The following is a 24636-nucleotide window of genomic DNA, read 5'->3' on the forward strand; positions in this document are numbered from 1 at the left end:
CAACCAAAAGTATGCACCCATTCTCTTGTACTTCATGTCCAGGAGAGCTGCCATTCCAGCCAGACATCATAAAACATTCTAAGTGAGGGCTGTGATACTCCCAGACAAATAATTCCTTAGATTTTCTGCACAAACATTACCAAATCAGTTTACCATTTCATACTTCTGTCCCTAAAATGAGCCTTCATTAAGCAATCTAAAGATCTGCACTTACACAGTGGACCCAACCAAATGTCTAGGTGACTTTCCTACCTGGTAAGAAAAAGTCCACGCTACCTGTGTAGTGTCAAGATAAAACCCCTTCCTGGAGTTTGACATTATTTACAAATTAACATAAAGACCAGCCCAAACTTTCTCCACAAGCTTGGCTCTCCCTAAGGTTTCTACTTTAGATCTACCTACCCTGACCCCTGAGTCTTTTCTGTGTCAGACCCATGATTCCTCTTCTCAGGGGAGCACTTGCTTTGAGGCCTACTTCCTCTCTTTTTAATTACCTTCCATCTGGATAGTAAGGTTTGATGTTGCTGGTAGGTGTTATGGGGTGGGGATAACTTCATTCCATCAATCCCTTCTGCAGTCCACCCCATCACAAGATGGCTTTTCCGTCTCTAATTGTCTGTGTTTAACTTTTTCTTTATCCAGTTTATCTTTCATTTTATCCATTATTATTATTTATTAGTTGTATTGTGGTGCACCCAGAGGACCCCACTCCTACCTTGATTTTTACATCAGTGTCCACATCTGTGAAATGGGGATGGTGATATGTACCTCCCTTTGTAAAGCTTTTTGAGATCTACTGATGAAAAGAGCTAGGTATTATTGTTGTTTGGAAGGAAAAGAGGAAGGGGAGGAGAGGAAGAGGCTGATTTTGATTTTTTTTCCTTCTGCACTATCAGTATAATGTACTTATAAATATCAGCGGTCAAGCTACAAAACCAGATCCTAAAAACTGATTTTAAAAAAATAACCTAAGTGAGATCCACTTTCACGATGTGAAAGATGAGGAGGGGAAATGTCAAAAAATAAAGGATGTGAGCTATCCAAATTTCATAGCTATTCGTTTGCCTCTCCATCCTCCCACATTTATGACAATTAAGTGTACCAATTTGTAGGACTTTTACAGAAAGACATGCATCACTGAACAAGCAGTTGACATCATGCATAGAAGACTGCTTGTATTATACTTTCTCCTCCTCTCCAGTTTCCACTAAACAAGCAGATCATCTCATTCTACTGACACCTAACTGTAAAATAGGTTGCACCAAAACGCTGGATTCTCAACTAATCCCAACTTTGGAGCGATATCAATATGAATCTAAACGTTGCCATTCAGCACTGTCTCTCAAAAATCCCCATCATCACCGAGACCAGACAAGTATTTAAACAGAAAATCATACCCTAGAAATAATTCTGCAAACTGTATGATTTAATTCATCTTTTATCTCTAACTTCTCCGAGAGAGAATTGCAGAAGCAAACCAGACGCTCCACATTAGAATGATCAGATATTAATATGCCCAAAAATAGATCCATCTCTATTTAGCTATTAAATAGAAATGCACTTATTTTACTTGATTCCATGAAAATCACACAAGATAGCTCTTAATACCACTAGGCCCCGTCTGCACTGAGAACCATGTTAATGTAACAGTCGAAGCAGAACTCCCATTGAATCACTTTCTAATATGGTTTGGTTAGGCAGCATGGGAAGGGCCAAATAATGTTAAAAAATAACTATTTGGGATTAGGTTCTTAGCTAACCTTGAGCACTTTATTAAAAAAAAAACAAAAAAAACTCCACACTTTTTATCATGGTTTGGGTCATTCTATAATGGCTGAATTATTAATATTTGTATTAGTCACCCCCAAGAGCCTCAATCAGGGCTGAAGCACCATTATGTTAGCCATGATACAAACATATTGGCCCAGATTTTAGAGGTATTTAGACATTGCTCTGCTCTTTTGAAAATGGGACTTAGCCATTTAGGTCTTGCAACACTAAGTGAAGCAGTGCCTAAATATCTTTAGAAATCTGGGCATGAGCTCTACCCAAACTACTAAAGAATCTAAGGAGACAAATTACATGAAAGGCGTGGGTTGTATGGGGGAAAGGTATGAGAAAGAAGGCAGTCAAATAAATACAATATCAACGTTTGCAATTTTTGTTTCTGTAAATAAAGTGCCAACTAACCCATTGGTTATTTTCTTCCTGACATCCCTCCACATGTGAGTGAAGAGATTATATGCAGAAGAGGGTAGTGATCTAATGAATCAGTTCTAGAACCTTTCTGTGCATAAAAGCCAGCATCAAAGAAAGTACAAAGATGTGTCTGCGAGAAGCTGACAAATGGACAGACAAGACTGGAATCAATGACAGCAAAATGCAAAGACAGGAGATCAGCAGGAACTATGTGTGAATTCAATATGGTTAACACACACTGCTCCATTCTGAGCGTAGACTAGGGCTAAATTCCCTGCATTTTAAGTGAAACCTGTAAACTTTACATAGCTTTTTGTAACTATACAACTCAGTGACAAAAAGGTGTTCAAGATTTCAGTCACATTCCTATATTCATATCTACCAGTGCTGTTTAAACACAAAAAGCCCTATTAAAAATGACACAAACTGTCTAACTAATGTATGACCTTGATACCTAGAGCTTTATTCAGGCCATTCCTATTAATGCATATGGGAGGTCTCAGCTAAAATCCTACACAGTTACATAAGCAGAGCACAATTCAAGCCAACAAAAGGAGGAAATTCAGAGTTCTAAGACCTTTATTTAATTTTAATACATTTTTTGTTATCCAAATCCCATAAACCCCATCTTAATATAGCCACTACCTCATTCATTTCAGCCTCCTAATTGACATGGTCTTCCATGTTCATAAAACCTGCAAGCAATTCCCAATCTTGGTTCGAGAACCTTCTCCCCTGCAAATCATGTCAGCTGGAACAAATCTTCGTGTATCTGGTGTCTCATTAACTGCCATTTCTTATTTCAAATTTTGATTTGACAATATTGTATTCCTCTTGTCTATACATGTGAGTCGTGCTCTCCCTTTGCTATTATTTACCTAAGAAGCATCTTGAGAAACAGCTTTTATCAAAGATGCTTCACAACAAAGACGTCCTGTAACATTTTACTATATGGCAATACACTTTGGTACAACAGCTAAAAAGTATTTTCTCTACCGATTTTGTTCTTTTCCATTTAGCTAACATTGATTTTTTGTACTGTCTCTCCAGTGTGTTGCAGAAGCTAGTTTTGCTTACTTCTCTTTTTCTTGCAGTAGCATCACTAAGCACAAATATGCACAGGACTTGCAATACTTTTTGTTAGTTAACAGCTACTGCAGAGCCAGCACAGGAAGCAACTGAGGACAAAAACTGCTGACATACAAGTTCGTTTGTTCTTTCTCTCTTAAGTGAATATTGCTTTTCTTTTCTTTTCTGGTGACTGGTAAAGTTTGGAGCGCAGACAGAGATATCTACAATCCTGAAGTCATTCATCAAATAATATTCTATTAAAGACATGTTGGATTCGGGACCTAAATTACTTACCTGCATTCTTTAGCACTACATCTACACATGCTTATCTCATCACCTTATGTCTGTTATTACAAATGGCTTTTGAACAGCATCATATCATACAATACATAATGATAATCATTATCCAAACAGAATGAGGTGATGATATTTGGATGCCTTAACTCTGGCACTGACCTCAGGACAGTCATTAATGCCTTTGTCACCTCCTACTTGCAGTGGGCTCTAATGAAGGCTACCCGTGAAGGACAGTTCAAAGCTTCAGTAGAATGAGACCTACACCGCTGTAGCTCACGAAAGCTTATGCTCAGATAAATTTGTTTGTCTCTAAGGTGCCACAAGTCCTCTTTTTTTCTTTTTGCGGATACAGACCTACCACGGCTGCTACTCTGAAACATATGAGTATTAGATATAACCTTGACAGACTGAACAGCTACAAGGATTACATTGCAGACAATTCTGGTAAAATGTAACTGATAATTTCCATGCTATCAATAAGGTACAGTGCACAGTAGAAAAATAAACAAAACTTTTATTATTTTTCCATCAGTATCCTTAATCCCAGCAATGTTTGACAGTAATAACTACTCCATGAATAATATAAATTGACATGGAACTTCCTTTGACATTGTATTTGTTCCAATGTCAAGTACATAGTTATTAATTTGGACGTCAGGGGGTCTATTCACCTCTTGATGCAAATGCCTAACTCCAAGTGTTAACATTGGTTACACAACCATTAAGGGAAAATAAACCCATACTATACAGAATTTGATCAAAATAAATAGGATTATATTTAATCTTGTGCATGTAATGCAGTATATAAGATGTAATAAAGAAGAAATACCATTAGAGACTGTGGCAGCATGCAGAATCTCTTTTTCAGTCTTACAGAAGATAAGTTTAACAAAGTGTTTATCCAGCGGATTATTTTAAGGAATATTTGCAAACTTTTATTTTTCAATATACTGCTGTTTTTGCTCCAGCACTGTTCTATCAAAGCATACATATATCATGAATTTTTTGTGGGCATTCATCCCTTGAGCTAATCTTAACTATCTAAAGAAGCACAATTTAATAAAAACAAGAGAAACTCTTACAATAACAACACATGTTCTTTTTTGTATGTGATGCAATTATTGTACATGCTTTGCTACTCTATCTATAAGAAGAGAAGGCAACCAGAAGCCACAGCCTCTTATGTTGTTCAGGCAGAAACCTTCACATTTTTAAGGCAATGAAAAAGAAGCAGTATGTTCACATGAGTTGTCATAAATTATTGTAGTAACTATGGTGCTGCTATATCCAAACTCTGAACACATCAAATTTAGTGATTTTACTAGTAACTGTCACAACAGTGCTGAATCTACAATAGTTTAGAATACATTCAAAACAATTCACACTGCAGCTATTGTCTACAGAAGGACAATAGCAACTTTAAAAACAAAGCATCACCTTAGGCTCACAGTGGTATTGCTCCTATTTCTTGCAGTAATACACATGTATCAAGAGAGGAGAGATACATGGTGAGAGCAGTTTGCATTTACGTTGGTGAAAAGAGGGATCCATAAAAGATTAATAATAAGAAATAACTTTGATAAAAGATGAATAAGGAAGCCCAACACACTAAGCAAAGTAGGAGTCTAAAATCAAATGCATGAGGTCTCCAAAACAGATTTCTTAAAAAGTTTAATTTGGCAGTTACTGTCATTGTTAGCGCCATTATTCTAGGTGAGAACTATAATAAAGAGTTAAGAGAGCGGTGTACACAACTGACACTTTTTTAAACTCTGTATAACATCAGCTGTGCTTTTTTGCTTTTTAACCACAAAATCTAAACATCTAAAAGTATTTGATTATGATTGAAAATCAAACTATAATAGTGTGTCTGCATTTTAAAACTCAATGAAAAATGCATCTTACACAGGAAAAGGTTCCACAAATAATTGGCAAAGATAATTAGTATCAGCAAGGAATATTGTCCAGAACAGTTTTGCTTGCACACCAGTAATCCTCAGTTCCATATTCAGGAGATGAGTCTCCTGATTTTTAAAGTTTTTCTCATAGTAATTCAGACAGTTTACTAACAATTAAGTACCTTTATCAGGACTGCAAAAAAATCTAAATATGTTTACTGGAAGACCATAATGCATGAAATTGGGAGAAAAAGTTATAGTATTTTGTAAGCACAAATTCAAGGCACTTTAAGTGTAATAGCCGTGTGGTATTTAGAATGAAGAGAGATTTTGGCTGCCATGTTGGATTCGTTCATAGAAAGTAAATCCATGGGTTGCTTCAGAAGCTTTGTTTCAACTGAAGAAGCCTATTGTGCACTCCCTGTTCTTACAGGAAAACTCCTGGAGGAGGAGACAGGACACATGGATATTCATACATTTTGAAGTAAAACATGCTTTTCTCATTAAACCATGTGATATTATTTAGATTTATCAAACGCCACACGAGATTTCTTGCTAAAGGTGAACCTATGGTATATTAGTCTAAAGGGATCACATACTACTGACTCCATTTTTGCTTTCTTGTGGTGAAAGCAAATCTTGTGCACAGTGGTGAATTTCACCCTAGGCTATCAAATATAATCAGAATCCCTTGGTACGTACATATAACCTTAGAGTTGTTATTCTATTTTGTGTGAAACTATACCATCTGTGAATTTACATCTTACGCTGTTATGGAAATACAAGATGAAGTTAAAATATCTTTCATTAAACATACTTTTTGTAATAAAGTTTTACTTTACATATATGTTTCTACAAAATATAATTCAATTTTAAATTAGAGTTTGGTGTCACTTTCAGACTGCAAGACTGTTTTTTCTCTTCACTAGCAAATCAATAGTTTATAAAACTGCAGTAATGTAATGTATGTTGTAACATAGATGGGTGACTTCCCTGATCCTGAAAAGACTTATACACATGTTTAACTTTACATATTGATTTTAATGGGACTCATCAGCATGCATCTATTTTTGCAGAACTGGGGCTCAAATCATATCAGATAGGAACCTTTGCTGGATTTGTAAATGCCAGTACTGAAAACTGGATGGTGGGAAATCTGGATTCTTATCTGGGGATGAAGAATAGCAGGGGGAGAGAAGTATCCAGTTTAATAAAATATGCCACAGAACACCTGAAACAATGTAAAAGTTAACAGCTACTGTGATTTTCCATGAAGACTCTCAGTACTTTTGACATAATTTTGATAGAATACTTCCAGATTCAGACAGAAAGTGAAGCCTTTTAGTCATAATCAACCTTAAACAACAAAAACAAAGAAATCAAGGATTAGGGTTTAGCATCTAGAAAAATAAGCTCTCTGATCCCTTTAATATTTAACTTGGCAAATCATGTCATTCAATCAGTTAATCTCTTCAAATGTAGCTACAGCACAAGAAGCTATAATGCAGTATCTAACATGGACGTCTGCAAACTGAACTTCTGCAGTATTTATGCCTATTGCTGAACTTCATCTCAGTAGTTTTTTTAAGTTTCTGGAAGAGGGATCTGTTCATTCCATGTGGTATTGTCACTTATTTTATATAATTGAATGTTTGTCACCTTTTGTCTTCTTTCTCAAAAAACTCTACAGAGTTAAGTAATGTTAGCAGAATTACAGAGAAATAACATAGGGCAAGGGAGTTAAGTTGTATTTAGGGCCCTATCAAATTCATGGTCCATTTTGGTCAATTTCACAGTCATGGGATTTAAAAAATCATAAATTTCATGATTTCAGCTATTTAAATCTGAAATTTCACGGTGTTGTAATTGTAGGGGTCCTGAACCAAAAAGGAGTTGTTGGTGGGTGGGGTCGCAAGGTTATTGTAGCGGGATTGCAGTACTGCTGCCCTTACTTCTGCGATGCTGCTGGTGGCAGCGCTGCCTTCAGAGCTGGGTGGCCTGAGAGTAATGGCTTCTGGCCGGGAGCCCAACACTGAAGGCAGAGCCACCACCAGCAGCAGCACAGATGTAAGGATGGCAGGAGATGGTATTGTCACCCTTATGTCTGTGCTGCTGCCTTCAGAGCTGGGTTGTCGGTCAGCAGCCGCCACTCTCTGGCCACCCACCTCTCAAGGCAGCAGCTCAGAAGTAAGTGTGGCATGGTATGGTATTGCCACCCTTACTTCTGCACTGCTGCTGGCAGGGCACTGCCTTCAGAGATGGGTGCCCACCCAACAGCTGCCGCTCTGCAGCCACCCAGCTCTGAAGGCAGCACAGAAGTAAGGGTGGCAATATGGCAACTCTCCTAAAATAAATTTGCATCCCCCCACAGTCCCCTTTTGGGTCAGGACCCCCAGTTTGAGAAATAGTGGCCTCCCCTGTGAAATTTGTATAGTACCGAGTAAAAGCCCACAAAAGACCATATTTCATGGTCTGTGACGCATTTTTCATGGCCGTGAATTTGGTAGGGCCCTTGTTATATTACAGTTTCCCATATTAAATTGGCCTGTCCAGGGGCACAGATTTAGGGGCACAATCTGGCAAGGGACCTGTTCCTGCTCCCACTTAAATCAATGCGAGTTTTGACATTGACTTCTGTGGGAGCAGAGCAGGCCTTTGGGCCTCCCTCTCATAATAAGTCAGGAAAGACTTCTGCAAAACTGCTCATTCAGGTTTTCAAGTACAAATGAACGGTTTACCCACAACTTTCCAGTAGGTTTTAGACTTGATAGTAGTGCCTGGCTAAATAGAGCATATGTTTCCAGTCCCTTGGTGAAAACAGTACACGCACACAAAAGTACAGTTTAAATCCTTAATAATTTTACTGTGCATCAAATGTTTTGTTGAGCAGTCTGTCAGCAGATATGCATGTGCAATTCTCACTGAACACAACAGAAATTAAATAAGGCAAAGACTTTGCAGTTACCCTTTTTCATTGCAATCATCCCGATAACAGATATCTAGAAAATTATTAGTTCAAGCTACGACTGGAAATAAAAGTCTCTCTAGCTGAATTACTCAGGCTAATGCAATTGGGAAAGGGAGAGAGCCATTTTTGAAGTATCAATTTACTGGCTATTAAAGCCACACTTAAAATTAACTGCATCACAGAATATACTACATCATTTATCTTATCTCCATTTTGTAGAGTATTATCAGATTCCTGGGTATATCTGTATTAAGAACAATATTAATTCTGTCAGTTACCTCATTCCAAAATAACCTAATGTTCTGGCATTCCTAAAGCATATGGGACAAAGCAGTGGCTCAATTTATCTGGAAATTGAGCCAGGATTTTCAATCCAGAGGTGTACTAACAAAACCTCATGCCAATTCTGTTAAATCTATCAGTTGCTAGCATATTCTAATGCTAAATAGCAAAGTCACTGAAAAACTCAGCATTCATATACTTCAGTTTCTAGTACCTTTTATAATAACTTTTCATTATGAGACTTTCAGGGATGAACGCTGAACACTGAGTTTTGTTTTTTGTTTTGTTAAAATTGTTTTTATCCTGGATGCCTGTGTCCTTCTTTAAGGCATAATCATTCAGTGTTTGACAACTTAGTAAATGCAGCATATTCCATAGCTGATTAAATTTAATAGTTTAGTTTTTATCCAGTGGTGCAGCAGTTACAGAATTGAAAGCCCACAGACAAAGGATTTATTTCGTAAGTATATTCACTTAAATTTACTGTTAGGGTCATTGGTTTAACAGATTGCCATGGAAAACTGATTTCCCATAGATTTGAACATCTCAATAACTGGCTACCTGACAAGTTTCAAAATGTAATCATAAATGGGGAATCATCATCAAGCGTGTTTCCAGTGGAATCCCAGAAGGATAAATTCTTGGCCTACACTATTTAACATTTTTAATCCACGACTGAAAGAAAACAAAATCATTACTGGTAAAGTTTGAAGATGACACAATGACTGAGGGAACGGTAATTAATAAGAGGACAGGTCAGTGATACAGAGCAATGTGGATCACTTGGTAAGCTGGATGCAAACAAACAAACTATACATTTTCAGTACAGTCAGATAAAAAGTCATATCTACGAATAAAGCATCACTGGGAAGCAGTGACTCTGAGAAGCATGCATGGCTCATGGTAGATAACCAAAAAGAAAAGGAGTACTTGTGACACCTTAGAGACTAACAAACTTATGAGCTCCCAGTGAGACACTGGGACCAGAAGGGCTAACATAGTATTTGGACGTATAAACGGGAATCTCAAGTAGGACTAGGGAGGTGATTATCTTTCTGTCTGGCACTGGTGTGACTAGTACAAGAATACTGTGTTCAGTTTTAGGTTTCTCAATTCAAAAAGGATGTTGATAAATTGGTGCAAGTCGGAGAAGAGCCACTAGAATGATTAAAAGGATTGGAAAACATGCCTTATAGCAATAGACTCAAGGATCTCAATCTAGTTGGCTTAACTAAGAGAAAGTTAAGGCGTGACTTGATAATAGTGTAAAAGTATCTAGGTACAAAAATTTGATCACGGGTTCTTCAGTCAAGAAGACAAAGGGGATGACAAGATCCAATGGCTGGAAGTTGAAGCTAGACAAATTCAAACTGGAAATATGGCATACATTTTAAAAAGTGAAGGTAATAAACCATTCTGTTATGCTGGATTTTCCATCACTAGAAATTTTAAAATCAAGATTGGTTGTTTTTCTAAAAAGATATTCTCTAGTTCAAATAGGAATTAACTCAGGAAAGTTCTATGGCCTGTGTCATACAGGTGGTCAGAGTGGATGATTACAGTTGTCCCCCTTGGTTTTATAGTCTATGAATAAGCAATAGGAGGATAAAAATGTAATTGATTATACTAGCCTACATTTTTGACCTACTCCAGTGAAGTCTATTTCAGGTTTGTCTGTTCTCTGCAAGTCGGCTGGTCACCATATTGTATTTTACCAAGCTTTACATAACTTAACTACCAGCATTCTGAAAACCCATCTTTAGCTCAAATTTTTATTTTTGGTAGCTATGAAACAGATGGCATTCAGTATACAGAACCCATGTAACAGAAATAGGCATCAATCCAATGAAACAGTTATAGATGAATATGAATTAAAATAAAACTAAAAATAGCAAGTATAGGTATACTAATATTTTGTCGCATAACAAACATGGCTGACTTTTTTTATATTCTTTACTGCTACAAGACTGACAGTCATGTGTGGCTCATTAATAAACTATTTGCCCTGAGTCCCTACCTGGTCCTCAGTAGAATGCACAAGGTGAAATGAATGGGAGTTTTTCCCATTGACATCAGTGAGGTGAGATTTCACCCGAATCCCAGAGTTAGACTCATAGACTTTAAGGCCAGAAGGGACCATCATGATCATCTAGTCTGACCTCCTGTACGTTGTAGGCCACAGAACCTCACCCATCCACTCCTGTAATAGACCCCTAACCTCTGGCTGAATTGCTGAAGTCCTCAAATCATGATTTAAAGACTTCAACTTACAGAGAATCCACCATTTACACTAGTATAAATCTGCATATGACCCATGCCTCATGCTGCAGAGGAAGGCAAAAGCCCCCAAGGTCTCTGCCAATCTGACTCCTGGAAAAATTCCTTCCTGATCCCAAATATGGCAATCAGTTAGATCCTGAGCATGGGGGAAAGACCCAGCAGCCAGACACCTGGCAAAATATTTTCTATAATAAGTCAGTGCCCTAATTCTCCTAACTTATCCCTTTCCTACCGTTTGGCTTTATTGATCACTCACTGCATGAAACTCACCTATGTTTCTTCTCTAGGCTTGGCTGCCTCTCGTGTTTTCTTCCAGGACTTGCTCTATCCTAGCTCCCTGTTACCACTGCGTAGAGGGCTACTGCTATCTTTTTATATTTAGGGTTGAGTTAAGAAGTGTACCTTCCACAGTGAATCGGCAGAAATTCAGCAGCTTTATGCAGCATAGTGCATAAGTGATTTTAAAGTGATGTGTCAACAGATGAGCCTCTTATTATTTTAATTGTATTACAAGGCCTCATTATTTTAATATTGAGCCTGAAAAACTAATACATGGGCAGTAAAATCTTTTGTGATCATTTGAATGCTTTGATTCTGCTTCTGTGTCTCTCCCCCACACTCAGTTTGAACATTTTCCTTGCAGGCTCGTGCACAAAATATTTCCCTTTTTACAGTAACTCTACTTCACCCACAGCCACCTGGAGGTAATGGTAATAAATATAGATTAGACTAGACATAATATGCTTTGGCTTCTAGAAAGTCTTACTTCAGGTGTTCGCTAATGATTGATTATATCTACAGAACTTAGGGACACAATTCACTACAATTAATGGCAGCTGTGCATGAGATTTTCAGAAGCAGCTAAGTGGTTAAGAAGCACAAGTTATTGAATTTCAATGGGATTTGTGCTCCTAAACCACTTTGCTGATTTTGAAAATTCCATCCTAAATCTAAATATCCTCAGTGGCTCTGAAAAAAATCAACCTTAGAAGGATATTCAAATCCAACTAGTGCTCCAGTATTGCACCAAGCTCATTGAACTGTTAAGTTTTGCTGCCTCTTGGTGTCAGGCTTTATCCCCACAGGGAGAGAAAGAGAGAGAGAGATGATAGGATTTAGGGCACATCTAACCAACAAAAGGTGGTGCTAGCCCATTCTGAAGTCCATGCCGCTATATCTTCACTGATATTATTACAGGGGCTAGCTAAATTAAAGCTACTGGAGGCATGCCCACTAGAGCTGCAATCATACCTTCATATGCTATGGAGACATCATACCTTAGAGAGGAGAAAGAAGAATCTATATTCTGCCCTGTTCATAGGCAGTTCACAAAAATGGCTTCAAAGTGGTAAGGGGTGAAGAGCAGTGATCCAACAACTAACACAAGCAAAAAACAAACAAACAAGGATTTAAAAAGGGAATATGCCCCGAAAATAGATATTTCTGCATGTTCAATACGTTACCTGAATTCCAGCAGTTAACAGTTGAGGAAATACTAAATATTACAGATGACAAAAAGACAATTTCAAGGTAAGGCTGAAATTGTCAGTCAGTGCTCACATTTCCTTCTGTTGGCTTGGCATTGCAAGAGTATTAAATCAATGTTAAGTGGTGTATTGCATAATACCTCTTTGCAAGTGTGATGGACCCATGTCTCCGAAGGAACTCATGAAGACATCATCCATTATGATAAGTGGAAATGTGTGTTGTGGGCATTCGGGTACATTTAAGAAGTGTGACACAACTTGGCATTCCTGGGTAGTAAGGGTTTGCGTTGAAGGATATCATACTTAAACATTGTTTTTTTCTTTATGAAATCTAAATCTTTCTTTTAAGATACTACTATTCCTTGATTACTATACTAACCTAATATAAAGTTTTAGCTGGATTTTCTTTACATTTTATCCTAATTATATATATTTATATTTGAAAGGCTTTCATAATGCTGAATTAGTACCAGCATAATCATGTAATGACAACATTTCTGGTGGTTTGAGAAGGTGGATGGGAATACGGACTCCTACATGCTATTCCAGCTTGTCATAAGGACTCTTGGATTCACTTCTTAACTTTATCATTGGCTTGCTTTATGACCTTGGGGACATCACTACCTGCGTGCCTCCGTTTCCCCATCTATACAATGGGAATAATAATATCTTCCTGGGAGTGTAAGGATGTTTTAATGATGTTTGTAAAGCATGTTGAGATTACAGATAAAAGACACTATAAGTAGAAATCTTTCCATGGCAACAGACTGATATGGAGGATATGACTTCATTGCAGGATCAAGCAAAAAAGATTGTGAGGGACAGAAATCTCATTCAAGTATAAATGTTTAAAAATGGCAGGGAATACAATGAAAAAGGATTAGCCATGTAAACAGCTTTTTACATAATTCACTATTTTTCCCATGTTTTCCCCAGCATGCAAGTCTTGCTGCAATACCTAGACACATTTTTTACTTTTTATGAAACCTAAAAAACTTCAGCTCATTTATCATAACAGATTCTTACTGAATGCGGGGGTGACGGATGGGAGGGACACACCATCAATGAAAGACACTAACTGTTTGCTGGTGTAAATATACACAAATTCATTGAGTTCAATTTACGCTGTGAATTTATGCCAACAGAGAATTTGGCCCAAATGTATTTTCTTACTTCAGTAATCATGTAAACTTTTGCATGCACATAAAACTGCTGTAAAAAGCAGCATAATAAATCCAGGTGTTCCCCAATGGCATTCCTAGTGTGAAATAATCAGCCACCTGTATCTTAGCTAGACTTAATAATTGAGCACAGGATGAAAACTGAATGCTCAGAACAGAACTCCATATTTTACTATTTCTTTAAGACAAAATTTCTCTGTTTTAACTGTTGGATACTGTAAACAATAACAGGCTTACTGTACAAAAAAAGTTACTACAGAAAAGATTTTTTAAAATGGTGATAACTGGTTTTCTGTCTAAGACTAAAAAAGTTCAGATGAATCCACTGTCATAGAAGTAGTAATAAAAATGCCCTCCATCATAATCATTGTACTTGCTTGCAAAAAACTATCAATATGTTTTAAAAATCTGGATGTCTTCTCAAGCAGAGCAACATGTTCCAAATATTTAATCTGTCCATATGATCTAACATACAAACAAAACCTATTAAGCTCTATACCCACTGCACAATTACTAATCCTTTCAAATGTTCTGATCTTAGATACATGTATACACTTCTACCCTTGAACTACAAAAGCTGGATTTTATAGCCAGGGATTTAAAGACAATTTTTCTTTAAGTCTAATCAGAAATTAATTATGCATGATTCAAAAAATTAGTAGCCAAAACTGAACTCAATTATAATAATGGGAGGACTACGCAGTAGTCTTAGAACTTTAAAATTTCATGTCTCTTACAAGAAAGAAGCATCTTTCATAGAAACCCAGCGCTGTTCATTGACAGTCACCCTGAAAAGTGTTTTCAACTTTTGGATTGTGTGAATTGCTGATGAAAATAAAACATTCAACAGAGAAATACATAATTATCCTAAAAGCAGTAAGGTATAGAACAAAAGAAGTAAAACTTTTCAAGCGACCATGAGGATCTAGTTTTCCCCACGCAGACTGTTTTTCACAAACATAAAAGGGGACTACTTAAAGATACAGGATATTTTCTGGTTTCTGAGTAGCAGCCGTGTTAGTCTGTATTCGCAAAATGAAAAGGAGTACTTGTGGTACCTTAGAGACTAACAAATTTATTTGAGCATAAGCTTTCGTGAGCTACAGCTCACTTCATCGGATGCACAAATGCATCCGATGAAGTGAGCTGTAGCTCACGAAAGCTTATGCTCAAATAAATTTGTTAGTCTCTAAGGTGCCACAAGTACTCCTTTTCATTTTGAGGATATTTTCTAGAAGTTTATAATATTTGAATTAAGGAAACATTTCTGTTTTAATAAAAGACTTCTTAAACTGTTTTTAAATACAGGCATCATGGTGAGTAAGGAACCCAGCAAATGCTTACTCACAACCTCTGAAAGTGAAGTTGAGCCAGCCGCTTCACTTGCTTTGGAGATTAAGTATGCATTGGATCCCAACCGACAGATTAAGAAAAGAAACAAAGCCCTTCAGGTGAGATTTAAAGATATCTGCGAGGCCCAGAATGAACAAAGGGACAAACAACTATCTACAGTACAGCATGCAGACAAAAGAGAAACAAAGCCCATCTCTTATAAAGCAGCTTATCGTAAATATATGACAGTGCCTGCACGAAGGTCAATACCTAATGTTACTAAGAGCACAGGAGTTCAGACCTCACCAGATCTTAAAAAGTGTTACCAGACATTCCCTTTGGACCGCAAAAAAGGGAATATTATTAAAAGCGTCTCAGCTGTTGATACCTTTAAGAGTCAAAACAATGGATTTTTAATAGATATTAAGGATGAAGATAGTAAAAACTCAGGGGAGGCTGCTCATTGTAGCAAGGTCAGTGACCTAAAGACAGCAGAGTTTATTTCCCATATTAATGAACGCATGAATGCGGTAGATCAGCCTTCTAGTGACAACTGTTCAGAGGCATGTAAAAGCACTGATTTGCACAGCTGTACTAAAGAACCTCCTTCTCTTCAAAACTCAGCAGACTCTACTTCACAAGAGCCTGATTACCAGCTGCATGATAATGTAAAACATGATACAGTGCCACTGGATAATGAGGAATCTAATCAATCAGCACATGGGAAAGTGTTTAAGACGGAAGTAGGTACAATTTATTTACCTGCGTCCAGTTCACATGCCACACAGCCTGACCCGCAAAACTCTGCAGCAGAGATTGAATGGTCACTATGCCCAGCAACAGATGTGGAAAAAAAGAGAACTGTGCATCTTAATGGTCTGCAATCCCAGTCAGTAAACGCTCAGGCCTGCTCAACACAGGCACAGTGCCAATCAGCCGAATGTAACGAACAGACCCTTCAGATAAATGTTTCACCTATGGAAGAAAACCAGCCTTGTCAGACAGCAGTTGCTGTGAGTGAAGAATGCCAACAAATTGTGCCTCACACAGAAGTGGTAGACTTGAAAGCACAGCTTCAGATGATGGAGAATTTGATCAGCTCAAGCCAGGAAACCATAAAAGTGCTGTTGGGTGTCATTCAGGAATTAGAAAAAGGAGAAGCTCATAGAGAAGGGTAAGTATAAACCAAACTGTTTTTAAAAGCTTTCTTAATATGTACTGTCATTTAAATTTGCTAATTTAATCTACACAAGAAGCATAAATCTTAAGTAAATTCCTGTCTACTGAACTAGTGTCATATCTTTCATACGTACTAAATGTTTTTGCTTTAGAAATATGTCCTAGGTTAACTACATAGCCGTCTTTAAAAATGGGTCTTATTTATTTATATTCCTTAAGTTGAATATTTAGTTGATTCATCTTTCTTGCTATATGTATTTTTGTGAAGGAATTGAATCTATTAGTCTAAGGATTAGTGCTTGAAATGACAATGAAGCTATTTCACTTTTTCTAATATGCACATAACAAACTACCTTTCAGAATATGCATTATTCAGAATGCTTTTTATATCAACAATTTGTATGAACAATAATTCTCTGTATGGCACTAAAAATTAGAAGAAAAGCCTCATTCCATAATAGATTTATCTTTTAAGATTAAGGGATATTAATACAATTCTGAACAATCTCATTAATTGCATGAGAATCTTGATTGTTTTATTCTTTAAACTTCAGAGTTTTTAACCTTATTTGTATTACTTCAGATATTTAATATAAAGGAAATATTTGAATAGCAAGTCTTCTACACAATGCTGATACTGTCCAAAATATGCAAAATTTTTCATCACAGCCAAAGGAAAAATTATTTTCTAATTATTTATTTTCTTCCATAAGCTTGCAAAAGTAATACTACTTGTAGAAAATGTGTATGAGTGCAAGTGATAGATATGTAACCAGATACAGATAAATTAGTCTGTATCTAATAATTACAACCCTTGGGTGCTTTTGGTGTCCCATGTACATTATCTTTATTTAATACTATAAGGATTCATTGTCATCATTTGTTAGTTTTTACTCAATGGCTGCATTTCAGAAGAAACACTTTTCTAACAGTTGCTCACATATTTTTAAACCCTTCTATAATATACAAGGTTTTAAATTTAACAACACACACACACTCAATTTTTCCCTCTCAAATAAACATTAGATCTTTTCATCGTGTTTGGAGTAGATTGTATTAGTCACCAAAATAGTAGATTTAAGACTTACACTTTAATTTGTTGATTATTAAGGCACTAGAGAATGTTTTGTCAATTCTTAAATCTCTAAATGTAATGCTTATAAATAATTTAAATGTCAACCAGTTTTCTGAAACATAACCTTTGTTTTAATTTGCTTACAGATGGTTATAGTATGTTCAGGATAGACTGATAGTATCTGGCCTTTCAAACTAAGGATCTACTCTCTCTCAAGCAATAACTGAAATAATGAACTCAAAGATACCCTTTAAATAAAAAGGGCAACTCCTCACCACCATCAATTCTGCCCCATATTTCTCCTCACATAGATGGGTCCATTCAATGCACCCAGTCCTATTGCACTGATGAATCGCCTTCCCAAAACCACAACTCCTACCTTAATCAGTGAATGATCCCTTATAAAGTTTTTCAACATGACAAAGCCCTTGTCCTGTATTTCCCCTAATCTATAACAGTAAATGTCTACCTTCAAAATAATACCGAAACCTAACAATATTAGCACTGAAAGACACAAGATAGATGAGGTAATATATTTTGTTCAACCAACTTCTCTTGGTGAAAGAGATAAGCTTTCGAGATACAAAGAGCTCTGTGTAGCTCAAAAGCTTGTCTCTTTCACCAACTGAAGTTGGTCCAATACAATATATTATCTCACCCACCTTGTTTCTCTTGTATCCTAGAACAAATACATGTACAACATCACTGCAAACAATATTAGCATTGACTGTTACACCCATCTTCCCCATATCTTGCAAACTGATCAGAAAGCAAGTCCTTTTCTTTCTCTGATCACCAAGGTAAGAGGTATTAGAACTCCATTTTCTACTGGGATTATTTCCTGCTCTACCCCACCACTTTCAACACCCCTCATCTGTGCTCAGATTGTTTAAAATAGGTGAACTGCAACAAGGAAAAATGTAATACTTCTGGACAAGTCAACTATTCAACACTGACTATTGTTGAAGTTCCATTAGCATTTACATTCTAAACCCTCTTGGTATATGCTTGTATGCTGGCCATTACATATGGATATAAAATAGCATACAGCTTGTCAGTCTGAATGCACTCTTTTTTGTTGATAAATAGTTAATATTTTAGTATCAATCTGAATTTACAAAATGGCCTCAATTTTTAAAGATCAGGGTACTTAATCCAACATGTGGACTGTTCTCTAATGATGTTTGTCATTGTTTTTAATTTTGAAAAAGACCTATTGTGTTTATATTGCTTACTACAGACATGCTAATATAATGATATATTAAGGAATCATAAGACAGATCCCTTACGATATGAAAAATAATTGGATACAGATCAGAGAACGTAAAATCTTTACTGTAACATGTAGTGTAATCTTTATTAGGATGGCAAGATGGAGTGTAGGGCTGTTCTAACTTACAACAACTGGCAATAGTCCTTATGCACTAGGCACACTCTTGACATATCCCTGTGACGGTTTCTCAGGGTGCCCAGGACTGTGAGTCACCTTGTTACCCCACTGCCTCAGCAAGAGAGAGACTTGCTTGTGCTTACCTGGATGTCAACTCTAGGGTGACTAGATAGCAAGTGTGAAAAATCGGGACAGGGTTGGGGGGGGTAACAGGCACCTATGTAAGACAAATCCCCAAATATTGGAACTGTCCCTATAAAATCAATACATCTGGTCACCCTAGTCAGCTCCCTGACACCATTCGTCACCACCCAACCAATCTTGTCAGGGCTCCACCAGAGCTTATGCTGCCTCGCAGGTAACCATAAGTATACACTAACCCCAGAACCTCTCTGAGAGTATCCCTTGTAGTATTCAGCTGCTATCACTGGACACTCTCAGAAGTTACCAGGTTCACTGTCCCCAAAGGAACAACATACATGCAGCCTGACTGAAACATCTCAGGATCAGCTCCTTTATAACATCACAGTCCTGAGATATAGTTATCGTGAAAAGAATTATAAGTTTAGTACTGGAGATAAGTATTTAAGAGAAACTGAGTAAGGATAATGGAAACATCAATGGTCAGATATAAAACAAGCAGAACACGCTTCCTAAGGGTCTAAACTTAATTTTAACAGACTCTCATCTAAAGCAGTCTCCCAGCATCCACCTTTCATGAGTGTAAAAAGTGCTGTCCATTTTGCTGCTCCCTCTTATATTCCCAAAGTTCATTGTTTTGCTTCCAGAGTCAGAATAACCCCCCTGTGATGTAGGGCAGGTCTACGCTATGGGGGAAAGTCGATCTAAGCTACGCAATTTGAGTTACATTAGTAGCGTAACTCAAGTCGACATAGCTTAGATTTACTTACCGTGAGCTCCACACTACGCTATGTTGATGGGAGATGCTCTCCCATCAACTCCCCTTACTCTTCTCATTCCAATGGAATAACGGAATTGACAGGAGAGCGATCTGCGGTCGATTTAGTGGGTCTTCACTAGACCGCTAAAATCGACCCCCAGTGGCTCGATTGCTGCAGCGTGATCCACCGGTAATTGGAGACAAACCCTTAGTTTCCAATGTCCTCCCAACCCCATATACTCCGTATGCAGATTTAGCTTTCATTGTGTTGGCTTACAATGCTTAATTTACATAGCCAGTACTGAGCCAACTTCCTTTGTCTGACTCAAAGTCTATTTGTCAACCCTGCCTTGATTTAGACATCTATTTAGTACATATACACAACTTCTTAAATAACATCTGTACATACATCACACAACGATTATGAAGATCAGTATGGTCCTGGATTCATTTAAAATCCCACATGACATTCCTTATAGATAAATACTATGTCAGCAATGTGTTGGGTGACATGAGTTTATAAGGCCAGTTGGGACTACTGTTATAGAACAGTGAACCCTCTGCTAATTAGCACTAAGTGGTTCTTAGAGTCATAATCTCTATCTACTTAGAAATGGGGGGTGCTGTGCAGGAGCTGGATACACCACCTCTATGCCAGCCTAGTTTCCCCCATTGCCAAGGGAATTCTCAGAATGCCAGATCTATCTGCTTGCCAGACTGTTTGCATCAACTGAGCAACCCAAAGAGATCAAAACACAAAAAATAATCTGACCCTATGCATAGGGTAAACCCATGCTCCATTAATTAGATTCCATAAGACTAGCTAGAAGAGCATTCTGATCCCTCAGAAAATGTCTACCTCATGAAGACCAACTGTATCTTAATCACTCTTTTCCCCAAAATATACAACTCATTAATAAATAAACCTTGCATTGTTCTAGGAATTTTCTTCCATAACTTCTTCATTTCTGCAACTTTTTTTCTACAGTGACCAGAAATGTACAAAGTTATTCAGACTGTCCATCAGATCTTTTTTACAATGCTAGAATACTCACTTTTATTCAATATCTTGTTCTGAACTGATCCTGTCCTTGGTCACTTGGTTTTATGAAAACAAAAAATATTCCTCTAGTTCTATGCCTATCATAGCAGGCTCAACCATCTCTTCTGCCAAAATATCAACAATGCTCAGCATTTCTACAACTTCATATTTTTTCACTTATTGAATAATGTACATACACTTGTGAAGTAAATATAGCTTACAAAAATAATTTATCATTAGAAGATAAGCACAAACAGCTTAATATTTGTGGTAGTGCCATGGAATTAGTGCTCAGTGGAGTAATTTTCACTAATATTTTATAGGTCTTGAACTGCTATTATGTACCACTCATCACTAAATATATCTGTGCTAGCAACAGCTATATCAACATCTCCAGTGCTAGTGGCATCACACTCTGGGTGACATGCATCCCTGTTCACTTTTTAAGACTGTCATTTCTACATTCTCTCCACTCATATTTGTTCATACAGTAATAACATGCAGTAGTATTTGACTACACTGAAAATGCATTCTGAACAAGTGCTGCAAAGAGAAAAGCTATAATACTTGACAGCAAGTAGAGGGCTCTGTTTGGCTCTTTCTGGTTTACATTCAGAAATCGTACATTGGTCACAGTTCCTCCCCCAGTCCTGACATTTAGAGAAATAAAATATGATGTCTCTTTTGCCTCTGGACTGGGTTCAGATCCCTGTATGCTTTTCACAGAACATTAAAATTAGGCCATAAAGAAACACTACTAGCCATACTGAAAGTCTGAGGTTTTATTTAAAAAAAAAAACATTAAAGAAAGTTTTGACATACTAAATGTCTGAATGTTTTGTAGGATTTTCTAGGGGAAGCCAAAATTTTGTACATCTAACCTGTGATCAAAATTCAAAGAGGGAATTGTTTAAAAAACAAACAAACACAGCTTTGTAGGGCTCTTTGTGTGTGGACATTTTAGGCAGTCTATAGAAAATAAAAGCTTAAATTGCGCAAGTGACATATGTAAAGTATCTATTATATAATCACTATTTACTATTTTGTTAGCTATTCATTTCAACAGAGAAAAGTAACTTTTTTTGTAGTATAGCAAACTGCTACAAAAGTGATGTGGAAAAAACTGGTATGATTGTGGAAAAAGCTACTTACATTATTATTTATTTATATTATGGGAAATGGTGATGCGGATACAGTGAGCTAAAACTAAGGTTTAGACTTACAGGGTAAGTTAAAGCTGACTATGTATTAGATATTGTGTAATCTTTATCAAAACTAAATATACAAGATGCAGATTCAAAAACCAACAAACAAACCACAAACTCCCTGCTGGCAATTGAGGGCAGATATTTGGAATACCTTCCAGTGAGCTGTCATAATCATGTAGTCAGGTATTTCTCATTTAAATGCAATGGATACACATTTTTTGAGCCAAATTCTCTGTTTCGTTTGTGCAACCTTAGTTATGCCAGTGATGTTACACAGGAGCCACTGAAAGCAGAATTTGAACCACTGTCTTAAAAATTGGTTAACTACAGTACTGTACATTGAATTTATGTTGAATATGCACTGCTTGAGCATTAGGAGGATTGCAACATACTTAAGTGATTTGTTAAATTGTAAAACATCCGTGGCCAGTCCTTTGAAACTTCGAAGTATGACTAATGGCTATAAGCTAAGCCCTTTGTACTATATAGCAAAGTAGCCTGAAATTCTGTAGAAAGGATCTGATTTATGTGGCAGAGTTGTATGGGATTATATGGCAATGTCAATTAAAAATCCATCAAGGTAAAATTTTCAGAAGATTCTAAGTGACTTAAGACCTTAAGTCCCATTGACTTACAGGCTGGGACTGGATGACAGAGGATGAATCACTCAAATTGACCTGTTGTGTTCATTCCCTCTGAAACATCTGGCATCAGCCACTGTCGAAGCCAGGATACTGGGCTTGGTGGACCATTGGTTCTGACTCAGTAGGGCCAATCTTATGTTCTTAAGTCACTTAACATTTGAAAATGTGTTGCCCTTTTCAGAGTATTTTTCGATAAACTTAAAATGCACAATAGTGAGAATATATAACTGTTATTTGCACTGAAAAGATGTGAAGCAGCTCCTAGGCTAACTTCAGCTGTTTGGAGCTCATAGAGCTGACAGTCTTAAAGTTTAAAATTCAGGATTCACACTTAATTCAAATGAATATGGGTGCTCATATTCGTTACTGCTATTGTTTGGAATATTATTTTTGTGTTTGACTGGAAGGTAGCATAGAGAGAGCATGTGTGTTGGAGACAGATGGGGGACAAGAGGCATGTCCCATACAGTTCTAAGCTATTTGTAGTAGCAGCCTCTTCCTGTCCTCACAAATACTGCTGCTACTATTGATGCTGGTTGCCCCTACTCCCGCAATTCCTCCAAGAGAGCCACAGTCTCCACGCTTGGGAAGTTCCTAAGAACCACAAAAGCTAAACAACTTAGAAACAAAGTGTTTCCTCCTTATGCACAAATGGAAAAGCAAAGATCAAAGAACCCATATAAATACACTCTATGAAAGGAGTTCTAGTGGGAATCGGGTGCTCACAGTGGCCTGTTCTCATTCTGGAAGGAGCTGCTTCTGCCTGACGCCTGCTCTTCTCTTTTAAGGGAAGTCATAGCACAGAAACAGGAATGGGAAGTTCAATAAAATTACTGTGGGTGAGACTTTGGCCAGGGAGGAAGGCAATATGGCAGATGGAGAAGCTCAAGAATAGAAGGCAACTGCACGTTTGCAGTTTTCTGCAATACCAACAGATTTTTATGATAACTAGAAACAGAGAGATCACATAATTACATTATACACTGAATGTATTTAAATCTTAACTTCCGTAGCAACAATCCTTTGGAAGACAAGAAGACAGTGACTGTGCTTTGCTTTCTGCTCTGTAGTCTCTACATTTTTGTTTGTTTGCTGATGGAATTAGTGACTTACTGAGATTGTCTCCTAAATTTTCAAACTAGTACTGCCATATTGCAGTGGATGCATTGTTTATAGATTATTCCTGAATGCAGACGTATTAAGATGGCTTGGAAACTGTGGTGGCTCACCCTTCTGAAGCAAAGACAGCAAATGTCCTTGGATATGTCTTCCTGGTCAAAGCAAATAATTCCACACAAGTTAGTGCATTGTTGAGGCTTGCTCAGAGTGGCCTGCCACTTCCTTGAATGTTTTTTTTTCACTTACACTGCTCCTTTTCACTGTCACCACCACATCTGCCCATCAGACATTTCTCATGTCTTCTTGACACAGCTATACTAGTAGCAGCGGCAGTTGTGTTTTAATTTTCTAGATTCTCTCAAAAAAACCAGTATCTCCGACTTCATTCTTCTTACCCTCCACACAAACACCCCTCTCTTGGGAACATCCAACATCTGAAGTTCATTGAACTCTGATTTTGAAAATTGTAAGTTTCTGAATTGTCAGATGGGTTCTCCCATTCCTTGAAGCGGTAGTAATATTGGGACAAACACTGCATGCCTTCTTGCATGGGGTCATATTCTTACATGTGACATTTCCATAACTTTACTCCTCTGTAGCACTTCTGTAGCTAATACTTTTTGTGGGAATAGGAAGGGAGAGAGAAGGTCCACTTCTTTCTCTTCTCTGTGTGATCCCGTTTTCCTCATTCTAGCTTCACAGTGTCTTCAGTGGCCCTCAAGCTATCACCTCTAGGCCCTATGAGAACATTAAATGTTCATATAGGTGCCTCTTGGTAGGTGCTAGGTCACAGCATAGCTACTACTCGTTACCCCTTACACCTCTTCCATAATAAAAACCTAGTGGACATAGAGCACAAGTTCTTCACACTGGTTATTGGGAAGACTTAGGATACACTACGTGCTTGGGATACAGACCTCATGACCTCCCCCATACTGGTTGTGTTGGCATAGACACACCTGTTCAAACGTCCCCTGCTTCCAGGTTAAAACCCAGGGTCAGGCATCTTCCCTCAATACTGCCTGAGAATTCTGAACAAGAGGGATCAGTGGGCCCCAAACCGAAGATCTTGCTGTTAAACTC

General features: G+C 37.4%; 2 protein-coding genes across 2 annotated transcripts in view; one reads left to right on the forward strand and one right to left on the reverse strand.

Moving 5' to 3' along the window:
* The window catches only part of DOCK1 (dedicator of cytokinesis 1), a 578721-nt gene that overhangs the window by 326322 nt on the left and 227763 nt on the right, over window positions 1–24636 (reverse strand).
* INSYN2A (inhibitory synaptic factor 2A) overlaps window positions 1–24636 on the forward strand; it is an 80468-nt gene that overhangs the window by 4986 nt on the left and 50846 nt on the right. Inside the window, exon 2 of the mRNA XM_038408543.2 lies at window positions 14972–16169. Coding sequence (XP_038264471.1) covers window positions 14977–16169 — 1193 coding nt within the window. The 5' untranslated portion in view covers window positions 14972–14976. The remainder of the gene's footprint in view (window positions 1–14971; window positions 16170–24636) is intronic.

This window comes from Dermochelys coriacea, chromosome 7, assembly GCF_009764565.3.
Source record: "Dermochelys coriacea isolate rDerCor1 chromosome 7, rDerCor1.pri.v4, whole genome shotgun sequence".
Classification (NCBI taxonomy): Eukaryota; Metazoa; Chordata; order Testudines; family Dermochelyidae; genus Dermochelys; species Dermochelys coriacea.